Source organism: Ailuropoda melanoleuca, chromosome 19 (assembly GCF_002007445.2).
Source record: "Ailuropoda melanoleuca isolate Jingjing chromosome 19, ASM200744v2, whole genome shotgun sequence".
Lineage (NCBI taxonomy): Eukaryota > Metazoa > Chordata > Mammalia > Carnivora > Ursidae > Ailuropoda > Ailuropoda melanoleuca.
Window position 1 is genome coordinate 11,807,375 of NC_048236.1, and position 27,940 is coordinate 11,835,314.

The following is a 27,940-nucleotide window of genomic DNA, read 5'->3' on the forward strand; positions in this document are numbered from 1 at the left end:
TATTCTCTGGGTAAATACCCAGTAGGGGAATTACTGGATCATATGGTAATTTAATTTTTAATTTTTTGGGGAACCTCCATAATGTTTTCCACAGTGGCTGTACCACTTTGCATTCCCACCAACAGTGCATGAGGGTTCCTTTTTCTCCACATCCTGGCCAACACTTGTTTCTTGTGGTTTTGATTGTTAGCCATTTTGACAGGTGTATGGTAGTATCTCATTATGGTTTTGATTTGCATTACCCTGATGATGAGTGATGTTGGGCATCTTTTCATGTGACTGTTGGCCAACTGGATATCTTCATCAGAGAAATGTCTTTGTGTGTCTTCTGCCCATTTTTAATTGGATCTTGTGTGTGTGTGTGTTGAGTTGTATAATTCTTTATATATTTTGGATCTTAATCCCCTACCAGATATATCATTTTCAAATATCTTCTCCTATTCCATTGGTTGTCTTTCAGTTTTGTTGATTATTTCTTTTGCTGTGCAGAAGCTTTTTATTTTGCTGTAGTCCCAATAGGTCATTTTTGCTTTTGTTTCCCTTGCCACAGGAGACATTTCTAGAAAAATGTTGTTACAGCCGATGTCAGAAAAATGACTGCCTGTGCTCTCTTCTAGGATTTTTATGGCTTCAGGTCTTATATTTAGGTAATTAATACACTTTGAGTTAATTTTTTGTAGGTATGAGAAAGTGTCCAGTTTCATTCTTTTGCGTGTAGCTGTCCTGTTTTACAAACACCATTTGTTGAAAAGGCTGTCTTTTTCCCATTGCATATTCTTGCGTCCTTTGTTGAAGATTAATTGATTATATAATTGTGGGTTTATTTCTGGGCTCTCTATCCTGTTCTGTTGATCTATGTGTCTATTTTTGTGCCAGTGCCACACTATTTTTTATTACTACAGCTTTGTAGCGTATCTTGACATCTAAGATTGTGATACTTCCAGTTTTGTTTTCTTTTTCAATATTGCTTTAGCTGTTCCGTGTCTTTTGTGGTTCCACAAAATTTTAAGATTCTTTGCTCGAGTTCTGTGAAAAATGTTCTTGGTATTTTGATAGGGATTACATTAAATCTGTAGGTTGCTTTGGGTAGTATGGACATTTTAACAATATTTGTTCTCCCAACAGGAGCATAGAATATCTTTCCATTTCTTTGGGTCATCTCAATTTCTTGCATCAGTGTTTTATAGTTTTCAGAATACAGGATTTCCACCTCCTTGGTTAAGTTTATTCCTAGGTATTTTATTATTTTTGTTACAATTGTAAATGAAACTGTTTTCTTGATTTATCTTTCTGCTACTTCATCATTAGTGTTTAGAAATGCAACTTATTTCTGTATATTGGTTTTGTATCCTGAAACCTTACTGAATTCATTTATCAGTTATAGGTGATTTTTTGCTGAAGTTTTTGGGTTTTCTATATAAAGTATCATGTGATTTGCAAATAGTGAAAGTTTTACTTCTTCTTTACCAATTTGGATGCCTTTCTTTTTGTTGCCTGATTGCTAGGACTTCCAGTACTATGTTGAATAAAAGTGCTATCAGTGGACATCCTTGTCTTGTTCCTGACATTAGCAGAAAATCTCTCAGGTTTTCACCATCAAGTATGATGTTGGCTGTGGGTTTTTCATATATGGTCTTTAGTATATTGAGGTATATTCCCTCTAAACCTACTTTGTTGAGGATTTTTATCATGAATGGATGGTATACTATGTCAAATGCTTTTTTTTGCATCTATTGAAATGATCATATGTTTTTTTCCTTTCTCTTGTTGCTGTGATATATCATGTTGATTGATTTGTGAATATTGAACAACTCTTGCATCCCAGGAATAAATTCCACTTGATTATGGTGAATGATTTTTTAATGTATTGTTGGATTTGGTTTGCTAATATTTTGTTGAGGATTTTTACATCCATGTTCATCGGAGATATTGACCTATAGTTCTCTTTTTTGGTAGTGTCTTTATCTGATTTTGGTATCAGGGTAATGCTGGTCTCATAGAATGAATTTGGAAGCTTTCCTTCCTCTTATATTTTTTTGACTAGTTTGAGAAAAATAGGGTTTTTTGTTTGTTTGTTTGTTTTTTTAAGTAGGTTCCACGTCCAACATGGAGCTTGAACTGACAGCCCTGAGATCAAGAGTTGCATGATCTATTGACTGAGCCAGCCAGGTGCTCTGAGAAGAATAGGTATTAACTCTACTTTAAAAGTTTAGTAAAATTCACCTGTGAGGCCATCTGATCCTGGACTTTTGGTTGTGGGAGATTTTGAGTTACTGATTTAATTTCATTGCCAGTAATTGTTCTCTTCAAATTTTCCTATTTCTTCCTGATTTAGTTCTGGAATTTCATCCATTTCTAGGAATTTTATTCATTGCTTGTAGGTTGTCTAATTTGTTGGCAAATAATTTCTCATAATATTCTCTTAAAATTGTTTGTATATCTGTGGTGTGTGTTGTTATTTCTTCTCTTTCATTTGTGATTTTGTGTTCTCACTCATATGTGTCCAGCTAAAAGTTTATCAATTGTGTTGATCCTTTAAAAGTACGCCTAATTTCATTCTGTTTCATTTATTAGTTTCTCTTTCATTTATTTCTGTTTTAATCTTTATTATCTCCTTCCTTCTACTGTTTTGGAGTTTTGCTTTTATTTTTCTAGCTCTTTTATGTGTAAGGTTAGGTTGTTTATTTGAGATTTTTCTTGCTTCTTGAGGTCGGCTTGCATTGCTATAAATTTCCTTCTTAGAACAGCTTTTGCTGTAGCCTACAGATTTTGAACCATTGCATTTTCATTTTCATTTGTTTCCACATATTTTTTGATTTTCTCTTTGGCTTCTTGCTTGACCCATTCTTTGTTTAGTAACATGTTATTTAACCTCCACGTATTTGTTGTCTTTCCAGGCTTTTTCTTGTGGTTGATTTCTCATTTTACAGTGTTGTGGTCAGAAAAAATGCATGGTGTGACTTAGATCTTTTTGAATTTGTGGGGACTGGTTTTGTGGCCTATTAATGATCTACTCTGGAGCATGTTCCATGTGAACTCGAAAAGAATATGTATTCTTCTGTTTTAGGATGGAGTGTTCTGAATTTATCTGGTAGATCCATCTGGTCCAATGTATCCTTTGAAGCCACTGTTTCTTTGTTGTTTTTCTGTGGGGATGAACTGTCCATTGATGTAAGTGGGATGTTAAAGTCCCCTAATATTATTGTATTACTATTGTTTACTTCCTTTATGTTTGCTATTAGCTGCTTTATATATTTGGGTGCTCCCATGTTGGGTGCATAAATATTTACAATTGTTTATCTTTTTGTTTGTTCCTTTTATGGCTCTATAGTGTCCCTCTTTGTCTTTTGTTACAGTCTTTGTTTTAATGTCTATTTTGCCTGATAGAAAAATTGCTACTCCAGCTTTCTTCACTTCCATTTGCATGATAAATGCTTTTCCATCCATTCAATTTAAATCCCTATGTATCTTTAGGTATAGAATGAGTCTCTTGTAGGAAGCATATTGATGGGTTTTGCTTTTTTATCCATGCCATCATCCTATGTCTTTTGATTGGAGTGTTTAGTCCATCTACATTCAAAGTAATTATTGATAGGTATGTACTCATTGCCCTTTGTTACTTGTTTTCTGGTTGTTTTTGTAGTTCTTCTCTGTTCCTTTCTTCCCTTGTTCTCTTCTCTCATAGTTTGCTGGTTTTCTTTAGTGATATATGGGGATTCCCTTCTCTTTATGTTTTGCATATCTATGACCAGTTTTTGATTTGTGGTTACCATTAGGATTCTATATAACATCTTATACATATAGCAGTCTATATTAATTTGACAATGGCTTAAGTTTGCACCCATTCTAAAAACACTAATTTTTTACTCCTCTTCTCCCCCACAACACACACATTTTAGGAATAGGGCATCATGCTTTACATCCTCTTATTCTGTGAATCCCTTGACTGATTTTTATAGTTACACTTCGTTTTACTGCTTTTGTGCTACTTTTCTTACTCCTGCTTATGGTCTTTCTTTACACTCAGAGTCCCCTTTGTCATTTCTTCTAAGGCTGGTTTAGTCGTGATGAATTCCTTTAACTTTTGTTCATCTGGGAACCTCTTTATCTCTCCATCCATCCTGAATGATAGCCTTGCTGGACAGAGAATTCTTGGTTGTAGGTTTTTTTTCTTTCAGCACTTGGAATATATCATGCCACTTTCTTCTGGCCTGTAAAGTTTCTGCTGAAAAATCAACTGATACCTTTATAGGGTTTCCCTTACATGTAACTGTTTTATTTTCTCTTGCTCTTTTTAAATTCTCTCTTTATCACCACTTTTTGCCATTTTAATTACTATGTGTCTTGGTGTAGATATCCTTGGGTTGATTTTTTAGGAGGGCTCTCTGTGTCTCCTGAATCTGGATTTTTGTTTCCTTCCCCAGATTGAGGACGTTTTCAGCAATTATTTCTTCAAGCTAATTTTCTTCCCCCTTTTCCCTCTCTTCTCTGAGATCCCTATAATGTGAATGTCATTATGCTCAATGGTATTGCTGAGTTCCCTTAATCTATTTTCATTTATTATTATTATTATTATTATTATTATTATTTCTTTCTCTTGGTCAGCTTGATTGAGTTCCATTACTCTCTCCAGATTGCTGATCTGTTTTTCTGCTTCTTCCTGTCTACTACTTATTCCTTCTAGTGTATTTTCAATTACAGTTATTGAGTTCTTTATTTCTGATTGGTTATTGTTAATGTTTTCTATCTTTTTGTTGAGGGTCTCCCTGAGATCTTCCATTCTTCTCTCAAGTCCAGTGAATATTTTTAAGACCACTGTTTTAAATTCTCAATCAGGCATGTTACTTATCTGTTTTGTTTAGCTCCCTTGCTGTGATTTTGTCTCGTTCTTTCATTTGGGACACATTCCTCTGTCTCCTCATTTTATCTAGCTCTCTATATCTGTTTCTATGGGTTAGGGAAGTCAGCTATTTCTCCTGCTCTTGAAAGTAGTGGCATTAAAAAAAAAGGAGGTCCTATAGTTCCCTACAGTGCAGTGTCCCTGGGGTGTCTCTTATATGTGTGGCATGTGCTCTATTGTTGTGGCTGAGCTGTGTTTGCCTTTAATCAAGTCTCTCTTTGCCTATTGTGGGCAGGGTTTGGTCCCTGTGTTGTTAGTGGGTCAGCCTGGGGCTGCCCTGGGCTTGAGTTGAGTCAGACCAGACATTTGCAAGAGCTGTGGTGGCACTGAACTGCAGGGTACTATCCCTGTGTTGTCCTTTGTGATGCTTTTGTTGGCGGGTGGACCTGCAGTCAGAGGTGATATCTGCTCCGAGCTCACTGCTGCAGCCATAGTTGAACTGTTATGTGTGATTTTCTTTCCCTCTCCCTGGGGCAGGAGACATTTTGAGGTGGTGCTGGACCCTTAAAAGTCTGCTTGCACATTGCCACACTTGTTGCATGGCTTTGGATGAACTCCTGTCAAGGGCATGTTGAATAGGGTGGGTCTGCAGAAGAGCGTGAGGGTGGGGCACGCTGTTAGCAAGCTAGGTGGGTAGCATTGGTGCTGTGTTGGTTCCCACAGATGTCTGTGTATGTAGACTGGGGTGGAGGGGAGGGAATGGTACCTACTAGCTCTTTTGTTCTTGGAGTTATCACCTAAAGATTCCTGCCCCTCCAACGCACCCTCTGAAATGAATAAACAAATCTCTTTCCTGTATTCCCCAGGCATTTTTCAAACTGCTGGTTCTCTGCTGTATCTCAGCAGGACTATTTGTTGTGCTATCTCTTTAAGGATGGGAACTCAGTTTCCTATTGCTCTCCAGCTCTCTCAGAGCTGCGCTTGCTGATTTTTAAAGTTCCAGGTGTTAAGCTCCACTGATTGTAAGAACTTCCGAAGTTAGGTTCCTCTGGTTTTCAAAGCTAGATGTAATGGGGATTTGTTTTCCCAGTGTAAGTACTCTATCCCTTGGGTAACTGGTATGGGGTCTGCTCCTCCCCCTTCTCAGTACCTGGCATGTTCCTCCCTCCTAAGGACAGCCCCCTGGGTCTGTTTGCTCCCATCTGTGTCTCCACCCTTCCTACCCTCTTTGGTGTGGCCTCTTCTCTACACTTAGCTGTGAAGAGTCTGTTCTGTGCATCTTCAGGTGTTTTTCTGGGTTATTTACACTGATGTTGGTGTTATCTAGGTGTATCCATGGGATGAGGTGGGCCTAGGATCCTCTTACTCCACCATCTTCCTGGGAAGTCCTCTGTCATTATTATTTATTATTATTATTATTATTATTATTATTATTATTGCAGCTTTAAGTAGACTGGGTCTCAGAGCATAATGGCAGTTAGTGAGATTGATTTAAGAATGAAGATTTGGCAAGTGGATTGGAAAAAGAACAAGATAGCTAGAATGTTTGCAATGCTGGCGAGAAGGTTGAGATTGAACAAAGTATTTCTAAAACCTAAAATACAAAATAGGGGATGAGGGAATTGGGACAGGACAGCAAGAGACAGGCTCTGTCATGAAGGAAAGATCTTTAGTTCACATTATACATGGACAAAGTATTGATGACATCTTAAGCATAGGTGTACCTTGGTCAGATTTTAAAAAGTCACTCCAATGATAGATAAATGGGGTGCAACTAGAGCTAGGAATACCAGAAATATTATTTAAATTGTTCATCTTTGAAAGGCTGAGACTATATCTGCCCAGTGACATTACAAGTGCTCATCAGTGAGAAAACCCATAAGTAGGTTAAGTTTAGGAGGCCAAGCTGTCATAATGTAACGATTGCATATGAGGACAAAAAGGAATCTAGAGTTTCTGCCTTGTATGGCTGTACAGATTCAGGAGGAAGAGCTCAACTATATGGATCAATATAACTTGTGCTGTCTAAATCTTGGGAACTATTCAGATAGCAGAGCAATCACTTTGGCTTTTATTAGATGGTTTGGAATCTAATACTAATTAGGAAAAATTGAATATGTATAGGAATAGTTAATTTCAGGTTGACTAAAATTATGTGGCAGCTCCCCAACAGAGATTGGTTATTAGAATAATTGATGACTTCTATAACATAGGATCCAAGAGTGGATTAGGGTTAGGGTTAAGATTGTCCACTTGATACAACAGAACACTGCAAGCATCCTCTCTTACTGATATTATTATGAATGTATTCTAGAGTTCAGGATAGTTTTTCTAGGAGAAGAGAGTTTTGAAAATAACTTTGGAGGAGGTGTATGGTAAGGGGACTCAAGGAACCAGAAGAAGGCTGGTGATTGGAGAACCTAATCAAGGGTAGCTCTAGTAGGTGTTTAATGCAAAGGAATCAAAAAATATCATATTAGAAATAAATGATGGAGAAAACAGAAAACAACCTCAAGGAGAAGGAATTAGAGCATTATTGGCAAACCTAGAGAACAGCACAAGAGGTTATTAATGGGAGAGGTTGAAGGGGTGGGAATTTGTAGATGTCAACAGAGAAGTTTGTTATCACTGGTTAGGGATTTGTAGTGTAGAAGTGAATGAAGGATCCATTCTAAGATAACTGATCATTTGACAGGTATCCATTCTCTCTTTTTTCTGCACAAAGTTATTCATGTCTGTATCTTCCTTCCACTTTTTTTTTTTAACCTATTAAGAGGAATTTAGGAAAATGAATCTTTTCCATTAAAAAAAGCATTTTTCACACCTGGAAAATTTTTTATTAGTATAAATTAGGATAACATCCAGATGTATTTGCAAATTAGAAACAAATATATTGCAAATACTTGTTAATATACTGAATAGGAAAATATAATAATATATGTAGGTTACTACAAACATAATAAATATTCTTAGACTTTTTAGAGTCTTTCTCTTAGAAGTTCTCAATAATTATTCAAAAGCACAATAAATAGAATTACTTATATTGGGTAAAATATGACTCGTATAGAATCATAGCCCTGTGATTTTAACATGATAATTTCATGGATAATCTGGATGAATTAATAAATTTGTTGTATAAATTGAAGTTATCTAGAAATATGACTTAAAAGATAATGGGATTTATATGACCATTATCATTAATTTATAAAATTCGTTACCAAAATCTATAACATAATATGCAAAGACACCCTACACAGCCTTGAAATTTCTTCATTCCTTTTGTGAGAAGAGGCCAGTCTTTGGAAACAATCAGAGAAGACCTTTCATTTATGTCTAATCACATGAATCAGTTGTATGGCTAAGCAGAATTGTTTCTAAGTAAAGCTTCTGTGAGGGAATTGTTAAGCTTTCTTTCTCAATTTGATTGAATTCTGCTTGATTTTCAATTATCTCTGATTTTCAGATATTCTGGGTAATGGCAGTGTATTCAAATATTAATTGTGTGGCAAGAATTCTGTGTTGCAAATATACATATAAATTTACACATAAAAAGAAGGGACTATATTCCTACTTGAAACTTAGCAGTTTGGGATGAGTTGTTTGCACTTATCAGTTTTAAATGTTTTCAGAAATCAAAATTAGATGATATGAAAATTTTTGCAATAGGTCTGATGGACATCTTGTTAACATGTTACAAAGAAAATCAAGAAATATCATTTACTGAATTTGTAAACCAAGGATTTGCTAAGTTTAATTGTTATGGTCATACATTTTTCTTGCTATGTAAGGCTATACGTAAAAATAAAAAATATAAATATAAATATATATATATGTACACACAACAGTAATATAATAACACTTAATAAATACTAACATTTTGATTAACTGATATTCCCTAAATTCTCTTATGAGTTGATAGAATCAAATCAATAATTTTGCAGGGAGACCTGTGTTTAAAGATTTGGCTTTTGAATCATTTATAATTTTAGTATTTGTCTTAAAGCTCTTAAAGCCCTGGATGATTTTTAAAATAGCACAAGAATACATATACCCAGATATTTTTTCTTTCTTTCTTTTTTTCTTAGTTTGTTGAGGGGTTGGTGAATTGCATTGTTCCAGGCAGATTACATTTGTAAAGTACTCTTTTCTCTTGATATGAAAGCATATCTAACTTTCCCAGCATAATCCAAATCATTTATTAAATGTTCATTCTGGGAAATAATTAGTGACATGTTTTTCATAAGTTAAAACTTGCTCTGTATTTCAAACTTTGCTTTCACTCTCTTAATTTATCATTGTTGATGTCAATCAGGTTGATGTTGGGTGTGAATCTTTTGAATGCTGGTCATTTTTTGCAATTGCACTATGGTAGGAGTACTTTAAGTTTTGAGAATTTTAAACACTTGAAGTGTGCTAGATTTTTTAAGGATTATAGTCATTATATTATCATAGTCATATTATTATATTATACTATTATATTTTTACAATGGAAGAAAATCTATTTCATTTTCCAATGTGAATTTTGAAACTTATATTGATGGTGATTTAAATCTTTTCAAGTCACACAATTCCAAATTAAGATAACTGTTTTAGATTTTGTCAGTGAATTATTTTCCGAATGGAAACATGCATATACAATTCTATATTGATGTTCTTCCAGGGGATAAATGAGGCATAATATATAATACTTCACAGTTTGTTTATATTTTATTTCAAATTTCAAGCAGTGCCTCATTAGCACAACAGAATTTCTTCCATTTTTTACAGAGGTTTGAGGTGCCTGTTTTGTGTAAACTAATAGAAGGACTGTTTGCAGAAACACACAAGCAACAAGAATATTGTGATCGTTTCACAAATAATGTCCTATTACAATCTGTCTATTTCTCTTTCCTCTAGTTAACTTCTTCTCCCACTACCTCTGAGCAGCTTGCCTGTAAACCACCTGCTTTCTCCTTTGTTTCTCCAACTAATCAGAAAACGCCACCTGACCCAGTTAACCTCGACGGAGCCTCTGTGCTAGAGGAGTTCCACACTAGGAGGCTGGATGTCAGTGGGGCCTTGGTGGAAGAAACAACTACGTATTTTCAAACTTCTGCTCATTCTTCACCCTTTTTTGCATCGAAGGGCACCTCCTCGACGTCACAGTTTCCCCATGCCACTCAGTTATCAGGTTCTAATTTATCCAGTCCAAGAGCTGCAGATGAGAAACCTGGACTGGCATCTGAAGTTCTGAAGAAGACAACAGCTTTCACCTCGCATGTCCTTAGCCCCAGAGAAAGCCCGGGAACCACTTCTCCTTCACCATCCTCCAGTGCTTCTCTGAAGTCGAATTCGGGCTCGTACATACCAGTCCGTATTGTCACACATTTGCTCTCTCCAAGTCCCAAACAGTTTACCTCCTCTTTCCATGGGTCTTCTTCCACTATCTGTAGCCAAGTGTCATCTAGTGGAAATCTCTCAAAGTCAGGAGTGAAATCCCCAGTGCCTTCCCGGCTTTCCCTTCTCACTGCCATGCTGAAGTCAAACCCTTCTCACCAAAGACCCTTTTCCCCTGCATCCTGTCCCACTTTCTCTCTCAACTCCTTGGCTTCTTCCACACTCACACTCGATCAAAAAGCAAAACAAACCCCACCCACACCTAAGAAATCTCTCTCTAGTTGCTCTCTGAGAGCAGGGTCTCCAGAGCAAAGGGAACACCAGGTTTCTGAACTTAGCCAGCAATCCTTTCACTTACCTTTTTTTGCCACATCTGCTCCCCTTTCTCAGGCATGCTCCCTCTCTCCCACAAAACATGCCGGTAGTAGCCTTGTTTCTTTGAATGTAGAGAAAACAACCACTTCTTTGAAAAGTAACCCAACACTGTCCCCACTACAGACTGGTTCATTGAGTTCTGTAGGTCTTCCTCCTGTTCCGCCAACTGTCCCTTCACTTTCTTTGAAGGGCAAACAGGATGTTGACCTCAGGGGTCCAGAAAAGCCCAGGAATATTCACATACATCCTACATCAGTCTCCTCTGCATTATCTTCTCTATCTCCTCCCGCTAATCAAAGAGCCATGCTCTCCTCTCCAGAGAAATATTTCCATCCTTCCCCAGCTCTTTCAAACCTAATAAACAGATCCAAGAGAACAGCCCCACAGCTAGCTGACCAGGGGCAGAATCCTTCAACTCCTCCTTTACCCCCTGTCTCCAGTGCTAGCTCTGCCTCTCTTTCCAAATTGGGGTCCTCTCCTCTCCCTCGTGCTAATCTGCCCACCCAGACACTCCAGCTCCATCCCTCAACACTGTACCCAAGTTGTGGCAGTGGTACCTTACCTTCAAGACCTGGAAATTATGAAAGCTCAATATCCAACTACAGGTCATCTCTTTCAACCCCATCACCTCCCATCTCTCTAACAAGAACCAAGGAGCTGATTTCACCTTGTGCATTGTCCATGTCAACAGGCCCTGAAAATAAGAAACCCAAGGTATTTTTTTGCACGTTGCATGGTGCATGCTTATTCTGAAATATGGGGGAATCTTTTTTCCAGGTGAAATGTAATTATGGTATTCATTCTGCTCCTACATGGAGTTACAGAAAGTATAAGTGGGACTAGGATTTGGTATATTTGAATGTGGAGGTGAAATATAATCTAACTAAAAATGTGCATGTTTTGGTAAAACTCTTTGATCTTGCAAATCCTCCTGTATGGTAACTTCTTATATCTATGACTCCCAGGGCATTTTTTTTTCAGGCATAATATGAGTTATATCATTGATCACAAAGATGGGATTTAAAACAGATAGTTCAGATTTGAGAATATGATACATTTCTCATTATTTAATTACATGGACCCTATTGTCCAACAAAATATCATATATGGATAGAATAGTGACAGGAGCAGTGTAAAATAGAATATTATCCTAGGTCCAGGTCCACGTTATTGCCAAGGCAAGTTGAAAACTTTCTATTTCCTTTGTTGGCATTCATTTATTATTATTGATTTTTCCCCTTTTACCAAGTTGATTTCTTTATTGCTCCTCATACCTCCTCAAATCCATGCCAATATGGATTTAGCTATATACGTATAGGGCAAAAGGGAATAGAAATTTCTGTTATATGTGAATACTATATTTGATTTATTTTCAACACTAAATACTTAGGAATTGTGAAAAACAGAAAGGGTGGATAGGCTGGGTATGAGGAAATAGAATTGAGGAGGAGAAATACTAACTTCTGAATGCTCTGAAGCAACCCATTGAACAAGAATGTAACATTGGCATTTATTTATTTATTTACTTACTTATTATTTTTATTTATATTATTTTTATTATTGAAGTATAATCAACAATTGTATTAGCTTCAGCTGTACAACAAATTGATTCAACAATTTTATGCATTGCTCAGTGCTCACCATGATAAGTGTAGTACCATACAATACTACTGAAATGTTATTTTCTATACTGTATTTTCATTTCTGTGGCTTACATATTTTGTAACTAGAAGCTTATAATTCACCTCCCCTCTGACAACCACCAGTTTCTTCTCTGTATTTAAGAATGTGGTTTTTTGTTTGTCTTTTCTTTTGCTTTGTTTTGAGATTCCACATATAAGTGAAACAATATGGCACCATGCCATGTTGGTGGGATATAAATTGGTACAGCCACTGTGGAGAATAGTATGGAGGTTTCTCAAAAAATTAAGAATAGAAAACACCATATAATCCAATGATTCCACTACTGGATATTTACCCAATGAAAACAAAAATGCTAATTCAGAAAGATAGAGGCACCCCTATGTTTATTGCAGCATTATTTATAGTAGCCAAGATATGGAAGCAACCTAAGTGTCCATCGACAGATGAATGTATAAAGAAGATGTAATACACACACACATACACACAGGAATATTTTTTTTTAAAGATTTTATTTATTTATTCAACAGAGATAGAGACAGCCAGCGAGAGAGGGAACACAAGCAGGGGGAGTGGGAGAGGAAGAAGCAGGCTCATAACGGAGGAGCCTGACATGGGGCTCGATCCCATAACGCCGGGATCACGCCCTGAGCGAAGGCAGACGCTTAACCGCTGTGCCACCCAGGCGCCCCATACACACAGGAATATTAAGTAGCCATAAAAAAGCTTGAAATCTTGCCATTTGCAACAACATGGATGGACCTATAGGGTATTATGCTAAGTGAAATAAGTCAGACTGAAAAAGAGCAATACTATATGGTTTCATTCATGTGCAGAATCTAAAAAGCGAAAGAAGCAAAGAGAGAAACAAAGAGCAGAATTGGACCTGCAAACACAGAGAACAAACTGATGGTTACCAGAGGGAAGCGGGGAGGACAATGGGCAAAATGGGACATACAGGCTTCCAGTTATGCAATTATTAAATCATGAGAATAAAAGGTACAGCATAGAGAATATAGTCAACGGTATTGTAATAGTGGTTCTTGGTGACAGATGGTAGCCCCACTTGTGGTAGACGTAGCATAACCGAGATGGTGAAGCACCATGTTGTACACCTGAAATTAATGTAACATTGTGTGTCAACTATATTCAAATGAACACACTTAAAAAAAAAAAAAACGACCCTGTACTCTGGAGACTGGCATTTATTTTAATATGAAAAGGGAAATATTTGAAGGTGTGATCCTTAGAGTTCATTTTTCCTGGTAGAAGGGCGACTCTGCTCTAGAGAATACCAGCTTCCCAACTATTCTCAAATAATTAGGATGTGAATCCTATAGAACCAGAATTTGGTTATTGTTGTATAAATAAAATTATGGAAGTGCCTGTATTAGGAAGGGACTGCGATTTTTAGTTCAGTGCATTGAAATAACACAGTTTGAGAGCTTCCAAATTCCGTGGAGATTGTGTTCAACTCTGTTACTGTTTGAATGACGAAGATGGGAAAGATAACCCACATGATCTTGTTAATGATGTTGTAATACAATCCAACTTAACAAGCATGCAGAAAACACCTGCCATATGCCCTTTATAGCAGCTTTTTTGGGGATTTGTGTTTGTGTATCTGTATGTTTTAAGGAAAGTAAGTGGTAATTTGTCTTTAAAAAAATAAATTTTTTTTCAGCAGAAGAAAATATACATAATGTGGAGGAGCTATATAGGGTTATTAAATCTACAATAAAACTAGGAAACAAGTATAAGACAATATTAACATAGTATAATACAGATTATATATAATTGTTCACTGAATTCAATATAATAGAAGTATTACTATGGGGTATGGCTAGTGAGGGAAGTTATAATAAGTGTCAGGCCTGTAGGAAATGTTTAGGATTTAGCTTAATGAAGAGGGAAGGAGCTAGCATTTCAGAAACAGTAAATAGCCTGACCAAATATACAGAGGATGAATGCAGAGGAGTATATATAGAGACATAAGAAAATTGGTCTTACCATCAAACAGTGATTATTGTAATAATAATAATTGTTTTAATAGATACCACATTCTTTTGTGAGATGAGAACTATCCTAGACAAAATATACAAAGTAGTTAAAAATTAAGGAGACTATATCAGTTACTTTCTATGACTGTATAAACTTGGTAATATTATTTTCTTCATATTATATACCAAAACACAAAAGCATAACTCATATTATCATTTTAGCCTGATTTAATAACTCTCATGAAGGAAATCATCATTATGGAATAGTCAGAATTATCAATTTCTGTAATGTTCTTGGTCATTTAAAAATGTATTTTTTAGAGATTTTTAAGTTCTTGTATTTTAAACTTTCAAAGCAAACAGGATGGAGAAAATCTAACGTTTTCTATAATTCTAAATTTAAAAATCTTATTTATTTGAGGCAAAATGACCTGGAAATTATCTTTTCAATACATATGTGTGATTATAGAATTCATTTGTGGTATATTAAAAACAACCTGGTGATGTAAACATTACCGTCTCCTGAATTTATTAACAATTATTTCTTAAACCATAGTGCCATATGCTTAAATTATTCATTACCTTTGTGAAAAGTGATTTTACTCCAGAGGCTTTTTCAAAGTTTTCCTGTTTGTGGTTCACTCTGCTTTCTTCACGTTTTGTCCTGTTCTTGGAGAGTTAGAAGAGGGTGAGTCCAGAGGTCTTTTGATCTAGTCAAGGTCTTTTTTGTCCTAAAATCAAGTTTGTTGAAGATCTGTTCTCCCTCAGCTCCCTTACTGCTCCCAATATTGAAGAATTTTCAGCATTTGCTTTATTTTTTGTTTTATTTTTTTAATTTCCAAGTTAAAAATTTCAGCTTATAGAAGTACATGATAAATTTGATGAACATGAAAATATGAAGAATAATTAATCTCTTTTCACCCGCTTTTTGAACAAGAAAATATTTCTTATAATGGGCAAAATTTATGATAACTTCTGCAAAAATAGTTGCCCTCTGAGACATGCTGTTCTTAGTATATTTATTTCTTCCTTGCTTCTTGCTATTATCTCTCCAGGTAAAAATCAGTCTACATTTTTTTTTTTATTGCAAACTATTATTTGCAGGAGTTGTAACTTGAGCATAAAAATTCATTAAAATGGATGCTGGAATACATAAATCTTATCCTGGTTTCCTTTGATGTTTGACTGGTTTTGTTTGAATTGCTAAGATTATTTCATAGATTGGTAAGAGGAAATAGACAAAAGCTTTGGGATATCAAAGAATTCATATATGTCTATGGATTGTTTCTTGTCTTGCTATTTCCACTGTGGTGATAATCCAAGCACAGGGCGCTCTTTGAAGTCAAAGAGCTTCAGATTTAGATCAGCTTCACTCAGTGCCAGATCCCAAAAGAAAAGAGGTCCCAGAATACAAATGGCCATCAAATTAAAACATGAATGCTTAAAGGGTATAAGTTCAAAGTGTGGGCCCTACTACCCTTTGATATTGAAATAAAATGGAAGAGCTAGCATATACTGAGCTAAATTCAGATATGAAATATATTTGATTTTTTTCATAGAATCTTAAGGTTCAGAATCTGTTTGCATTAGTATGATATAATTGATACACTTTAATTTCAGTTATAGTTTTAATATATTATTTCACATCGTAATCATGGCCCTAGACAGGATGAGCATCTCCCCAAAGGTTGCTCAGTTTACTCTTCGATTAACGTCTATATTGTTGAGGTGTTTCTGTCCCTTGGGAAAGCCTGGATAGCATAAAACTAATTCCTGGGATTGTATTTGGGTTCCCAAGATATTTGGTCTTCATTTGTAAAATAGTTTAAATTCTGATCCTAGTGAATTATCATGGTATCCCATATGGGGATTTGAGGACATTACCTCAAAACTTCAAACATTTTGCCACTTACTGAAGATGGTTTGAAGCTTTTTTTCTAACTATGAGGGGGTGTCCTTGCCTAGCCTAAAAGCTATTTGGACACATAGCTTGGAAATCAATTGGGAGGATTTTAATATTTCATGAACTTTTATAGTTGGTGTTTTATTTATAAACTCTCATTCCTTGAAGGCATCAAAGTGTTTCCAAATACATCACACCAAAAACTTGGTGACAGCAGTCTCTATGTGATTTTCTCCATTTCTGCTGACCACTTGTATTTAGGTAAATGAGTAATAATGGAATGTAGGTCCATGAGCTAAAATAGTTGATGTGGTTCAAGCAAATCATCCATTCATGCAATGGACATTCATTGGGTGCTTATTATGTGCAAGGCACATTTCAAAGTCATGAGGATGTTGCAACAAAATAAAATTGCAAAATGTTTGCTCACAAAAAGTTTATAATCTTGGGTGGAAGAGAAAAAATCAGCAATTACCACTACCACCTCCCCACTGCCATAAGTAAATTTCCTTGTGTGTTAGAAGGTCATACATGGTACGGAGACTAGTATAGTGGGGTAAGGGATAGTGTCGCAAATTAATATTGGGTAGTCAGGATAGGTTTCTTTGGGAAGGTGACATTCAAAGAGGTGATGCACCTCAGGAGATTATAGTCAGGAAAAATATTGATGTCAGAGAATGCTTGGCAAAGATAGGGGACAGTGTGGCAAGAATGGAGTTAGTATGAGGAATTTGAGATAGAGAGTCATGTAACTGTGAGCTGGGGCCTGTGGCGTCCTGTAGGCAGGCACTGCTTAGTCTTTGCTTGTTAATTTGAGTAAGAAGCCATTGGAGTGTTTTGAATAGATAATTGGCATAATCATGTCTATCTGGCTGCTGTGTTAAGAATAGACTGTGAGAGGGTGAAAGCGGAAGTAAGGAGACCTTAGGAGTCTGTTGGAACAATCCAGGCAAGTGATGACGATGGCTCTGGTGAGGTTCGAGTAGTGAAGGTGAAGAATGTATATCTGTACAGATTTGGTAGGTAGGGTAACAAACACTCGCAATCACATGTGAAATGATAAAACAATTGAAACCAGATATATGTATTTTCTCGTTTCCTTTTTTCTCTTTTAGTCCGATTGTTTTGTACTTCACCTCCTCTACAGAGTTTTTGGTGCCTTTGTGGAAACTCTAGATTTTCTGAGGTTCTCCCATTCCTGCTGTCTGTTGCTTCCATCTATGTACTAACCAATTCAGGTTCTCATTCCCTTTGTTTCTCTCCAGCTAACCTTTCTGAATTGAGTTTAGCAGTGATTCACACTCAAGGGTCAGTGATTGACAAAACCTTTTTTACTCCTTGAGGAGTATTTTCATTTTAATTCAAGGATGGGATTGTGCAGTTTAGCTCAAAAAAGGGATTTAAAAAATAAGGATTCAAGGTCATGAGTTCAAATCTTGGAAGTTCACATCACTGAAGGACTTTGGAAACTAATATTAGAAATATTAGAAATGCCTTTAGAGCATACTTGGAAGGGGAAGAGGGTCTCTAATCAGTCAGGTGTGTCTAAGATGTGAACAGTATATGAGGAACTAAAATTTTGTTTCTTCATGTCCTCTAAATCTTACTGTAATTTTCAATAAAATACTTCAGTTTAAATCAACAAATATTTGCTGAATATCTCTTCTTTACCAGGTTGGTATTAGATATTGGAAATAAAAGAAAATAGGTCTTCTCTAAAAGACCTATCAGGCTAATAGTGATGTCAACTATTGTAATACAATAACGTATGTTTAGAGTACTAGAAACACACCAAAGATAAATCAACCATGGAGAGGGGTCCTAGGAAGAGAGTTGTTCAGGGAAATTTCTCTCCTCACCTTCCCCACTGCTTCAGTTCTCAGGATCACTATAGAGATTATGCTCTGCCAGTAATTCAGGTGTGAGGGGGGTATCTGGGCAATTTCCTTCTGTGAGTTGAATTAGGGCTTGGCTTGAGCTTTTGCTTCAGGGAGATTCTGACTCAGCCACTGCATGCATGGTCACTGCATGGTCACTGATGAGTAGGAAGTGTACATTTGGAGTGATGCTCTCATTTCTACTCATGGATGAATCAGGAAGGAGAAGTTGGCTGTAGTGGTGGGAGGCTCTTTGCCAAGGTTCACTCCTGTTGTCATGTAATCTGAGGTTCTGCCCTTCGCCAATACTTAAAGTGTAACCATGAGTTCAAATTTCTGATTCTTGAGGCAACTAATATAGTTTGTGTTAGGATTGCATGGGTCTTTATTACTGAAGCCTGTGGTAGAATCTTAGGCATCAGCAATAGCAGATAGGATAGTGGTGAGAAGTATTTTCTGAAGGGGAAAGATGTGTTGCTGACCCCACCTTCGTACCCAGGATTTATGTTGCAATTATCCAGGATAAATTGGATTTATAAATAGGATTAACTCTGATAAACTTATGTAGAAAAAGAGCATTTCCTTTTCTAAACCTAAATTTTACCCTGCACCTGTCATGTAGTGAATATTTAAGAAATATTTATTGGGGGTGCCTGGGTGGCTCAGTTGGTTAAGCGCCCGTCTCCTGATTTTGGCTCAGGTCATGATCTTATGCTCATGAGATCGAGCTCCATACTGAGAGTGGAGCCTGCTTGAGTCTCTCCCTCTGCCTCTCTTCCTCCCCCCCCCCCCCCCCCATGAGCCCTTTTTTTTTNTTGAGCTCTTTCTTTCTGTCTAAAAATACAGAAAAAGAAAAAAAAATATTTATTGAATGTTGACCAAAAGCACAGATTACAAATTGGAGAGATACAGTAGGTATCATTGAATTTTTTGCTGGGGTCAGGCTAATCAGTTCTACCTTCTATGATCAGTTGATGGTGATTCCAGCCTTTAACACTACAACCTACTATTCAAGTTATACTTACCTTGACTAGAGTGATTTATAATTTTAAACCAAGGAAGGGAAACCAATAAATTTAATTTAACACCTGGAAGACTTGAAATGCTAAAGAAGAAATACGTTCTAAATTAGAATATTGTTAAGAGAATCCTGAAGAAATAGAGTGAACCCAAAAAGTATCTCTAAGCAAATCCCTCAGCAAGAATGATTTTCACACTGAAAAGGGAAGACTACATATGTCTTAAACACTCATGAAAACCTATAGATGAAGAACTAGAAGGAAACATCTATATGCTCTAAATTCGTATCTCCTGGCTTGCATAAATTGTATCTCAAACAGATGAAATTTCTACTTCTATTGTAAATGATGGGAAATAAGAGATTTACTGGAAAAAGAAGCGAGCCATATGTTTTATTTTTCACAAAAAAGGAAGGTAAATTTTGAAAATGATTGCCTATATTCTTAGTTTGTGATTGTTTCCAAAAGCAGTTATAACCGAAAATCAGACATTTTCTTCAAGTAACAAATGTTTATTGAATTGCCTTCCAAGTTCTAGCTTTTGTGATGTTTTTCATGATATCATGAATAAGGAAAGCCATGTGTGGTGTAATGACATCCTTCTGTGAACTCACATTTGTTCTGAGTGCCCAATCCAAAGCATCCTTGAGGTCACTTTCTATTCCAAGACCCTATTTGAATTTTCTGTGAATTATTTATCTCGCTATGACTTTTTTTTGCTTTCTTATTTCTTTGCTTTTAGTTTGTCTCTATTATTAGGATGGAAGCTCTAGAGAGTAAAGTCTTTGGCTATTTTGTTCACTACTGAATCTCTAATACTAAGAGCAATGTAGGTCACAAAGTAGATACTCAATAATATTTTGTTGAATGAATTCATTAGTTGAACTGTCATATCCAGATAGATTTACAGGATAGATTGATGTCCACCAGGTTGGTAGGACCCAGGAGCCAAGAGCTCCTTATCCTTGGTATATGGACTTGAATGAAGATAAAAATGACTTACCTAACAAAATGGTTCATGAAATAATATAAAAATTCTTATCTTCGTAGTTTGCAATAAGAAACCAAAACTAAGCAGATGAAACTGGATAGAGATAATGACTGAAGTACTATTAGGGGTCTAGAGAAAAAACCATAACTACATGATAGAGTTTAATTTCAGTGAATGTTAAAAAAAATGAAAGCATTAGGGATTTTAGGGGGTAGCATACTCAGTGTGATCCAACAATATGAAATCACTCTAACTTCACTCTCCTGTATATTCTAAACTGACCACAAAAACCAAGGAGACAAGTCCAGTTATGATTTAATTGAGTTTATTGCCGATATCTTCAAGGTGATGATCATATTCTATTTTGTGTTAAAAATAAATCTAGTTTAACACACACCTTCTTAAAAAAAGATTTTATTTATTTATTTAGAGAGTGAGTGCATGAGTGTGGGGAAGGTCAGAGAGAGAAGGAGAGAGGGTATCCCAAGCAGGCTCCATGCATAGTGTGGACCCTGACATACCCCAATTTCATGACCCTGAAATCTTGACCCAAGCTGAAATCAAGAGCCGGATGCTTAACTGACTGAGCCAAGAACCCCAATGCACACCTTTTCAATATGTAAAGGAATATTGACAGAAGAAAGTGATGAAGATAGTGAAATTTTTCCATTGAGGATCAGTAAGGAGGGCTTGGTGGAAACAGCAGCACAACTACCTTGCCAAATCGAGCTCTTCACGTGTGTCACCATTCCAAGGTGGGGAGAGAGGACCAATGGAGTAAGTTAGCAGGAAGCATATTTTGGCTCAGAATAAGGGAGCATTTTTTTAAAAAATCACTTTTAACAATTAGGCCTAAACATGCTGTCTTGGGAGGTAGGCAAGTGTTCATGTGGTAGCTGAAGAGAGGATTGATCAGAGAGATTCATGTCTTGGATGAGGGGGTTGAATGAGATGGCCTTTAATATCATATGTAATTCTAAGATTCTATGGCATTATGTGTACGATAACAACATATCTCTCTGTACAGGCTTATCCAACTATATTCTTTGGGACAGTTGGGGATAGGAGAACAAACAATGCAAATGATTGTGTGTCCTGAGATGAGAGGCAAGTGCCTACGGTAGATGAGTGCACAGTTGTTGACTGGTGTGCCTGCATCCAAATCCCAGCTATGACTTACTACCTAGTGGCCTTAGATAAGTTACTTAGTATCTGGGTACTTTAGTTCCCATATATAAACTGGATGTCATATAGAATCTACCTAATAGGTTGGTTGTGATAATTAAATGACATAATGCACATAAAGCTTCTAGAATGGTACTTGGCTCACCGTGATTGTTAGCTATCATTATTATTATTAAAACTATTATTACAATTAAGTATCCATAAAACCATCATGGAGTATTAATGATATGTTGTTATGTATTCTTTGTCTGCTTAGATATTCTATGAGAGAAAATATTATCTTATAGATAAAGCATGGATATTGGATCCAAACAGGCCTGTGTTCCAAACCTCTTTCTGTTCTTTATAAGCTGGGTATCTTAGACAAGTCACTTGACCATACTGTGCCTCCTTTCCCTAATGGTTCTTTAGCTCTAGGGCTTCTGTAAAATTAAATGAGGCAGTGTATATAATTTGCCTAGTACTAAGTGCCAGCTCTTAGTCTCCACAAAGAGATGGCATTTCATTTTCAGTCCTTATCCAAAATATGTCTTTTGGGGACTATAGAGTGCTGGGTCAGTATAGAGATGAGGGCTTGAAGGCACTTGAGACTTTTCCTCCAGGCCTGGCGTTTTGATTTTTCTCTACCTCACCTTGTTTCTAAGGAAAATGAATCTGTTACCTTACATTCCTCACATCATTTTAATGGAAGATTACTTCAGTTATATCCATAAAACTCAAGGCTTTATTTTATTTGACTATCATGTCTTCTTCTATGATCCTGTGGTCTTTCCAGGGGACTAAGATGGCTTGGGAGTCATGTGCCAATTTCTAGCTGGCTCTGGGCCCCTGGGGAAGCTGTCTGAGACAGGGGCTTTTGAAGCAACAGGAGCCTTGACCTTGGATAAGCCGTGTGAGACCCAGAACAATATCAAAACTGGGTTTTTGATTATGCATAGTGTCCTGATTTATACAACTCCCTCAGGCTCAACCCTCTCTTATAAATACTCCACAAAACTGAACTATATTACTCCAAGTTTTATTTAAAATTCAAGATGTTTTGTCATTTAATGCATTAATATCACTGCATTAGAAAGAGCAGGAGATGATGAAGTTTAAAAAAGTGAATTTAAGACCAAAAATTTGGCTTTCTAGTTTTTTCATTATGGAGTTAAATTGCTGATATTGCTTCTATTCAAAATATGCCACTTATTAAATATTGCTGCTAAATTTTATGTATTCTGACCCTCATTTTAATGAATGATGCAAAAGAATGTATCAAGGGTTCAATTAAATGTATTGGTATAACATTTGTTAATTATGGCACTATAAAGAGGAACCCCTTTCCTTTGAGAATTAAGCAAACCAAAACAAAAAACCCCCAAAATCCTGCCCACATTTATAGACTAGTAGTACTCCTATGAGGAACACACTGCTTATGAGAAATTTATACGTAACTTTGTAGAAATGGGTGTTTTTATGTTCTGAAACTGTATAGCACATAATTGCCTATAATCCCTAGGCTGATATTTTACCATGACACTCCTTTGTTTCTCATTCTAATAAAATATTAACATGGTAAGCTAATTTTTTCTGTCAAAAACAAGTTGTAATAACTGTTTTCTTCATTTGATAACGTGTCATTTAACTTGGCAGAACTAGTCTAAAATTATGTTCTATTCTTCCCCCTTTTCATCTCCACTCTTGCCTTCTGGTTACTCATTCTAGCAATACAAGACCAAGTCAAGCTACAAGGCTTTTGCAGCAATCCCTACAAACACATTGCTTTTGGAACAGAAGGTCAGTGTTGGCTCAAAAGCAGAGGGAATTTTATGTTTCTAGTGTTGTTTTTGTTATGTGTTCTAAAATGTCTGTTTTGAAGTTCTGCTTTTACTAAAATGTTGCTCTTAGTTTAGGGTCACATGATGAAAGCATCTTGGTGAATAGAATTTGAGACGTCATTGATTTATCACCAGAGGCTCAAAATGGGCTTCGAATTGTCCAGTCCACTCTAAAGCAGACCTGGGAAACTTGATTCAGATTTGAATAGATCCCTGTCCTTTGGAATTTTAAGTGGTTGTTACATTCAGGAGCTTCTATCTCTTTTCACACTGATCAAAAGAGTAGAAGCAAAATGGGGTTACATGAGAGCAACTGGCCAGTTTGGTCAAGACTTGGTGACTAGCAGTGGTTTCTACAAGGTAGAAACATGTTAGCTGAGTATCCAACTTAGAACCTAGCGTGGGCTAAACCTCTTTGTCCATTCTCACCAGCCACTGATGCTACCTCCATGAATGGGAAGGAGGATTAAGATCATTTCCAGTGACCCAGCTGCTTTCACATGCCTCTAGGGCATTTTTGCTTTGCTATTAAGAGTTATTAATTATAAAATTACAGGTTTCTGCTTCAGTAGGTAAATTAAATTAAAGCCTCTTGTTAAATAAGCACATTACATATGCTCAAATGAAGGCCAAATGGAGGATTATATCAGAATTGAAGTGAAATCAATTACCAAACCAATGAAATTATTCATTTCATGTTATTTTTATGATATTTATTTAGGCAATTTATCTCAGCGCATTAAGCCTATTTTTTTTTCTGTGTAATTATAGTGTTTCAAATATTGTTATTATCATTTGTCAAAATGTTAATGTTTGCCAACCCGGTGGTCTTTTGACCACTGGTTTATGAATTTACTTGCTTGTTATTTTAGTATGATCTGGGAAATAAAATCTTTGCATGATCTCTTGTCTAAAATGTAGGAATCACAAGTAGGAGATGCTCAGTAGCATATAGGTGGGTGTTAGTGGGCGGCATGTCTTTTATTATCATCTCCGATAACTAGCTCTTGATTTATCTACATGTGGTCCAGAGTCTATGCTCTCTATGTCTGAATGCTTTCAACTGTGGGGTTGAGGAGTTGCTGGACTGCTGAGAGATTGGCAAGTTTTCCTCTAGCTTCTCTTCTGAATTTCTACCTTTTATAACTCATGAAAAGATGAGACGGGCCTCAGCACTGATTTCAGGAGGCTCAGGAGGATGCAGGAAGTGACACTTTCCCAAGTTGTCCCTTATCCTTTAACTGGTGTTGGTATGTTGAGTCATAGTGCAGTGTTTTCTCACTGCAGACCCTCTGCCCATTTCAGATGGATACTTCTGAAATATGGTCAGTGTCTGACTCTACAGAAATGGGAGAAACTCTCATTTTCAGTGCCAGGCAAAGAAAATAGGGGCCTGTTGTTGTCCCTCCATCATACTTGTCTCACCTAACCTAGCACATTCTCCTGTACCTGTGGGCTACCACTATACTAGTTTTCTATTTAGAAAAATAAGAGTTAATTCTTCTGAAAAGACTTTTGTAAGATGAGGCTGGATATCATTATTGGTTCCAGAATCTTTGTCTACCAGCTTTCTTCTCTTCCAAGTAAGTGGATTTTAGAACTTATCATCTATTAGTTGGTCATTAAAAATGAAGAATCATTAGTTTAAGTTCCAGTATCATCACAAACCTATTTCATAAATGTATACGGTAACATCACTATGTATTGAATCTAATGCAAGTGCATACAGGGGAGGGTTTTGTGTTTTAAATTTTCAATAAGACTCTTTAGGAAAAATTTTTTTTTAGTACAACAAAATATAAATATCATGATGTCTAACTTACAATAGTGTTTTTCTAGGGGGGAATTGACTATTGTATAAACACTAATGTGGGTAATTGTCTCTTGGCTAAGAGAAATTTGTTTTGGACCATAGATAAATGAATTGTTAGAAGGTCACATGATATGACGTTTGTTTTTTCTTTAGAGTTGTATAATCTCACTTTTTTTTCTTTCTTGCTGGCTTTTCCATATTGTGTGTTGTTCCATGAGAAACTTTAATTTGTAAGAATTTTCAAATAACAAAAATCTATCTCGAGATTTTATCAGCATTTATGTCCATATTCACTAATATTGAATGGTATTTCCAAGCTCCTTTCATGGTGGTAGTTTTTAAAAAAATAAATCCGGTACTTTAGGTCTTTTTATTCATCTGTTTATATAATAGAGCTCAACCTAGGCCATTAAAATCAAAGGGACTTATTTCTGAATTGAGTAGGAAAATTAAGACTCTAATCATCAGAAATTCTGTTTGGGGAAGAATTAACACTTTGGAATGTTTTCTGAGATCCCTTTAATATTACACAGAACACCACAATTAAAGGGAAAGGGGATGCTGCAGTCCCATTATAATATTCTGTTAGGGTCTATGCTGTGGAATTTCTTAAAAATAGAACTAACGAATTTAATTTAGACAGTTTAACCAGTATTCTCTCCCCTAACTACATTAAACTCACTGTTGATGTTTTATACCATATTTTCTTTTATAGTATATGGTATAATTAATGAGGAACTAGAGTCACTTTAAGAAATAATACTATTTTTAAAAGCAAGATTTTCTCCAAATTGAAGTACAGGCATCCCTTTCAATCACATATTAAGCTATCATTGAATCACTGGATTGGTTTCAGCTTTAATCACCCCTAGATGAAACCCATCATTTTCAAGAGTACATTTTGTTGGCAGGGGACGTGAGGTTTCTGGTAGTTCTGTTCTGTAATTCATTGTCTGCATCAAAACTTAAATTTATAGCTTATTCTGTATTCTGTAATTTTTTCCCCCCATGAACGTTTAGGAAGAAAATGTTTTTAGCTTAAGTCTTAACTAAGGCTTTATAGGAAGAGATAAATGTAAGGCATATTTTAACGTGTTAGTTTCATAGTCTTTGGCTTCATCTCCTGCCAATAATCATCTTCTCCAAGATTGAGATGAGGATGAAATACAAGTGATTATAAAGCAGGAACAAAGTAATCAGATCAGCTTGCATTTGTGACTGTCCACAAACCTTATTACAATATGTTCAACAGTATTGTAGAGGAAATAATTTTGAAATGGACATTACTTTTTAGTCTTGCTCTGTGTGCTACTGTTCTTTTCAGAGAATGCTAAAGATCTTTTTCTTATTGATTAATTTTCCTTCTTATCATCTGAGTCTGAGAGCAATAGGTAAAAAAATTGAAATTAAACTGAAGGACTCATATTAACATTCTAAGTAAATGGCGTTTTATTTTTATTATGAAATTATATTAAGGAAAGGGAAGATGAAGAAAGGAGTATTTCCATGAAATAAAACAGTATGCACCTTTATTGTTTCACAAGTGATTCATATTTTTTCATGAAATAATATTTTTTAAAGCAATTTAAGTTCTCTGTTCCTTTCCTCACAAGTATTCCTCAGGATAAAAACAAGGCTAGAGTTAGGCACCATTTTCCAACAAATGGCATTGCTATCTGCCATTTTCAAGACACATTTAATTCATAAGCTATGTGAGTTTGAAAGAAGAATAATAGAGTAGCTCAATTTTATACATAGCACATTTAAATTGTAGGGTTAATTATTTAAATAAAAGTTAATATAAGAATTATTTTATTTTTCCCAGTGGAAGGAAGTTAAAGAATAGCCATTCTGAAGACAATTGTAAAAATTGTGCTATAAAAATGGATAGTTAAGATCTGAGATGTCAGTTTTTAAATCAATTTATTCTAAATTGCCAGCTTAAATTTTTAAAGCATGAGTCGGTAAACTTTAATCTGATTAAACATATGTCTTTGGGTGAGAATATTTTAAGATCTCTGCATGTCTCAAAATTTAACAAAATCTGGTTGCTGGCTTAGCATATGGCCTGTACTAGAGAAACATCTCTTATTTGATGAGTACAAGTGAATGCGTTCCCATTTCTCTGGCAATGGAAAAGTGCCCAGGACCTAAATCTATTCCAGTTGGTTCCCCCTAGGCAGTTGTATACCATGCACACGTCTCTTTTAAAGCACTTACCAAACCATATTTAATTATACACGTTGGTAGGTGTTTTTTTTTTCTACTATGAACTATTTGAGGGAATATTGTAGTTTTTTGTTAAATGTTCACTGAATGAATTAATTTAGTTTGCAGCTGGGTAGGTCACTAATATGTCCAATTTTATTTCATAGGATTTTAAGGCAAACTTTTGCTCATAGAATTATAAAAATTAAGGACCCTAATGTGTGATAATTGGGGTGATGATAATTAAGAATCTTTCTTTACTGGGGCACCTGGGTGGCACAGCGGTTAAGCGTCTGCCTTCAGCTCAGGGCGTGATCCCGGCGTTATGGGATCGAGCCACATCAGGCTCCCTCGCTATGAGCCTGCTTCTTCCTCTCCCACTCCCCCTGCTTGTGCTCCCTCTCTCTCTGGCTGTCTCTATCTCTGTCAAATAAATAAATAAAATCTTTAAAAAAATAATCTTTCTTTAGGATAGAATAAACTTCATCAATTCTACTTCCATGGAAAAGCTATAAAGGGCCTTCCACTATAAGGGAAGTAAGTAGATTTTAGACTTGGTACATTTTACAATGAAAAAATACAATCGCAATGGCTGTCATATTGAGTATTCTAGTAAATCAGACACTGAGCTAAATGTTTTGCTATCTTCACAACTCTGTGAATTTTTTGATGTTCAAAGATGCCAAGTAAATCCCCCACAGCAACAGAGCTACTATGTTGGTGAATTGGACCTAACATGATTATTTCCCAGCCTTTTCCTGTTCACCATGCAACAGTGACATCAACTAGCTAAAGTGAAATATGGAGCAAGAAATGATGATTTTGGATTTCTGTCTATAATACTTTCTTCTCATTACTTGCTAAAATATATTAAAATCCTCATCAAATTAGA

The 27,940-nt window shown here is 35.9% G+C and overlaps 1 protein-coding gene across 7 annotated transcripts in view; it reads left to right on the forward strand.

The window, feature by feature from the left end:
* Positions 1-27,940, forward strand: part of MLIP (muscular LMNA interacting protein) — a 260,174-nt gene that overhangs the window by 139,130 nt on the left and 93,104 nt on the right. For 5 of the 7 annotated variants that reach the window (XM_034648137.1, XM_034648132.1, XM_034648136.1 and 2 more), the window contains 2 exons: positions 9,737-11,305; positions 22,915-22,986. In XM_034648137.1, coding sequence (XP_034504028.1) covers positions 9,737-11,305; positions 22,915-22,986 — 1,641 coding nt within the window. The remainder of the gene's footprint in view (positions 1-9,736; positions 11,306-22,914; positions 22,987-27,940) is intronic. The other 2 variants (XM_034648133.1, XM_034648138.1) reach the window with 2 other exon arrangements.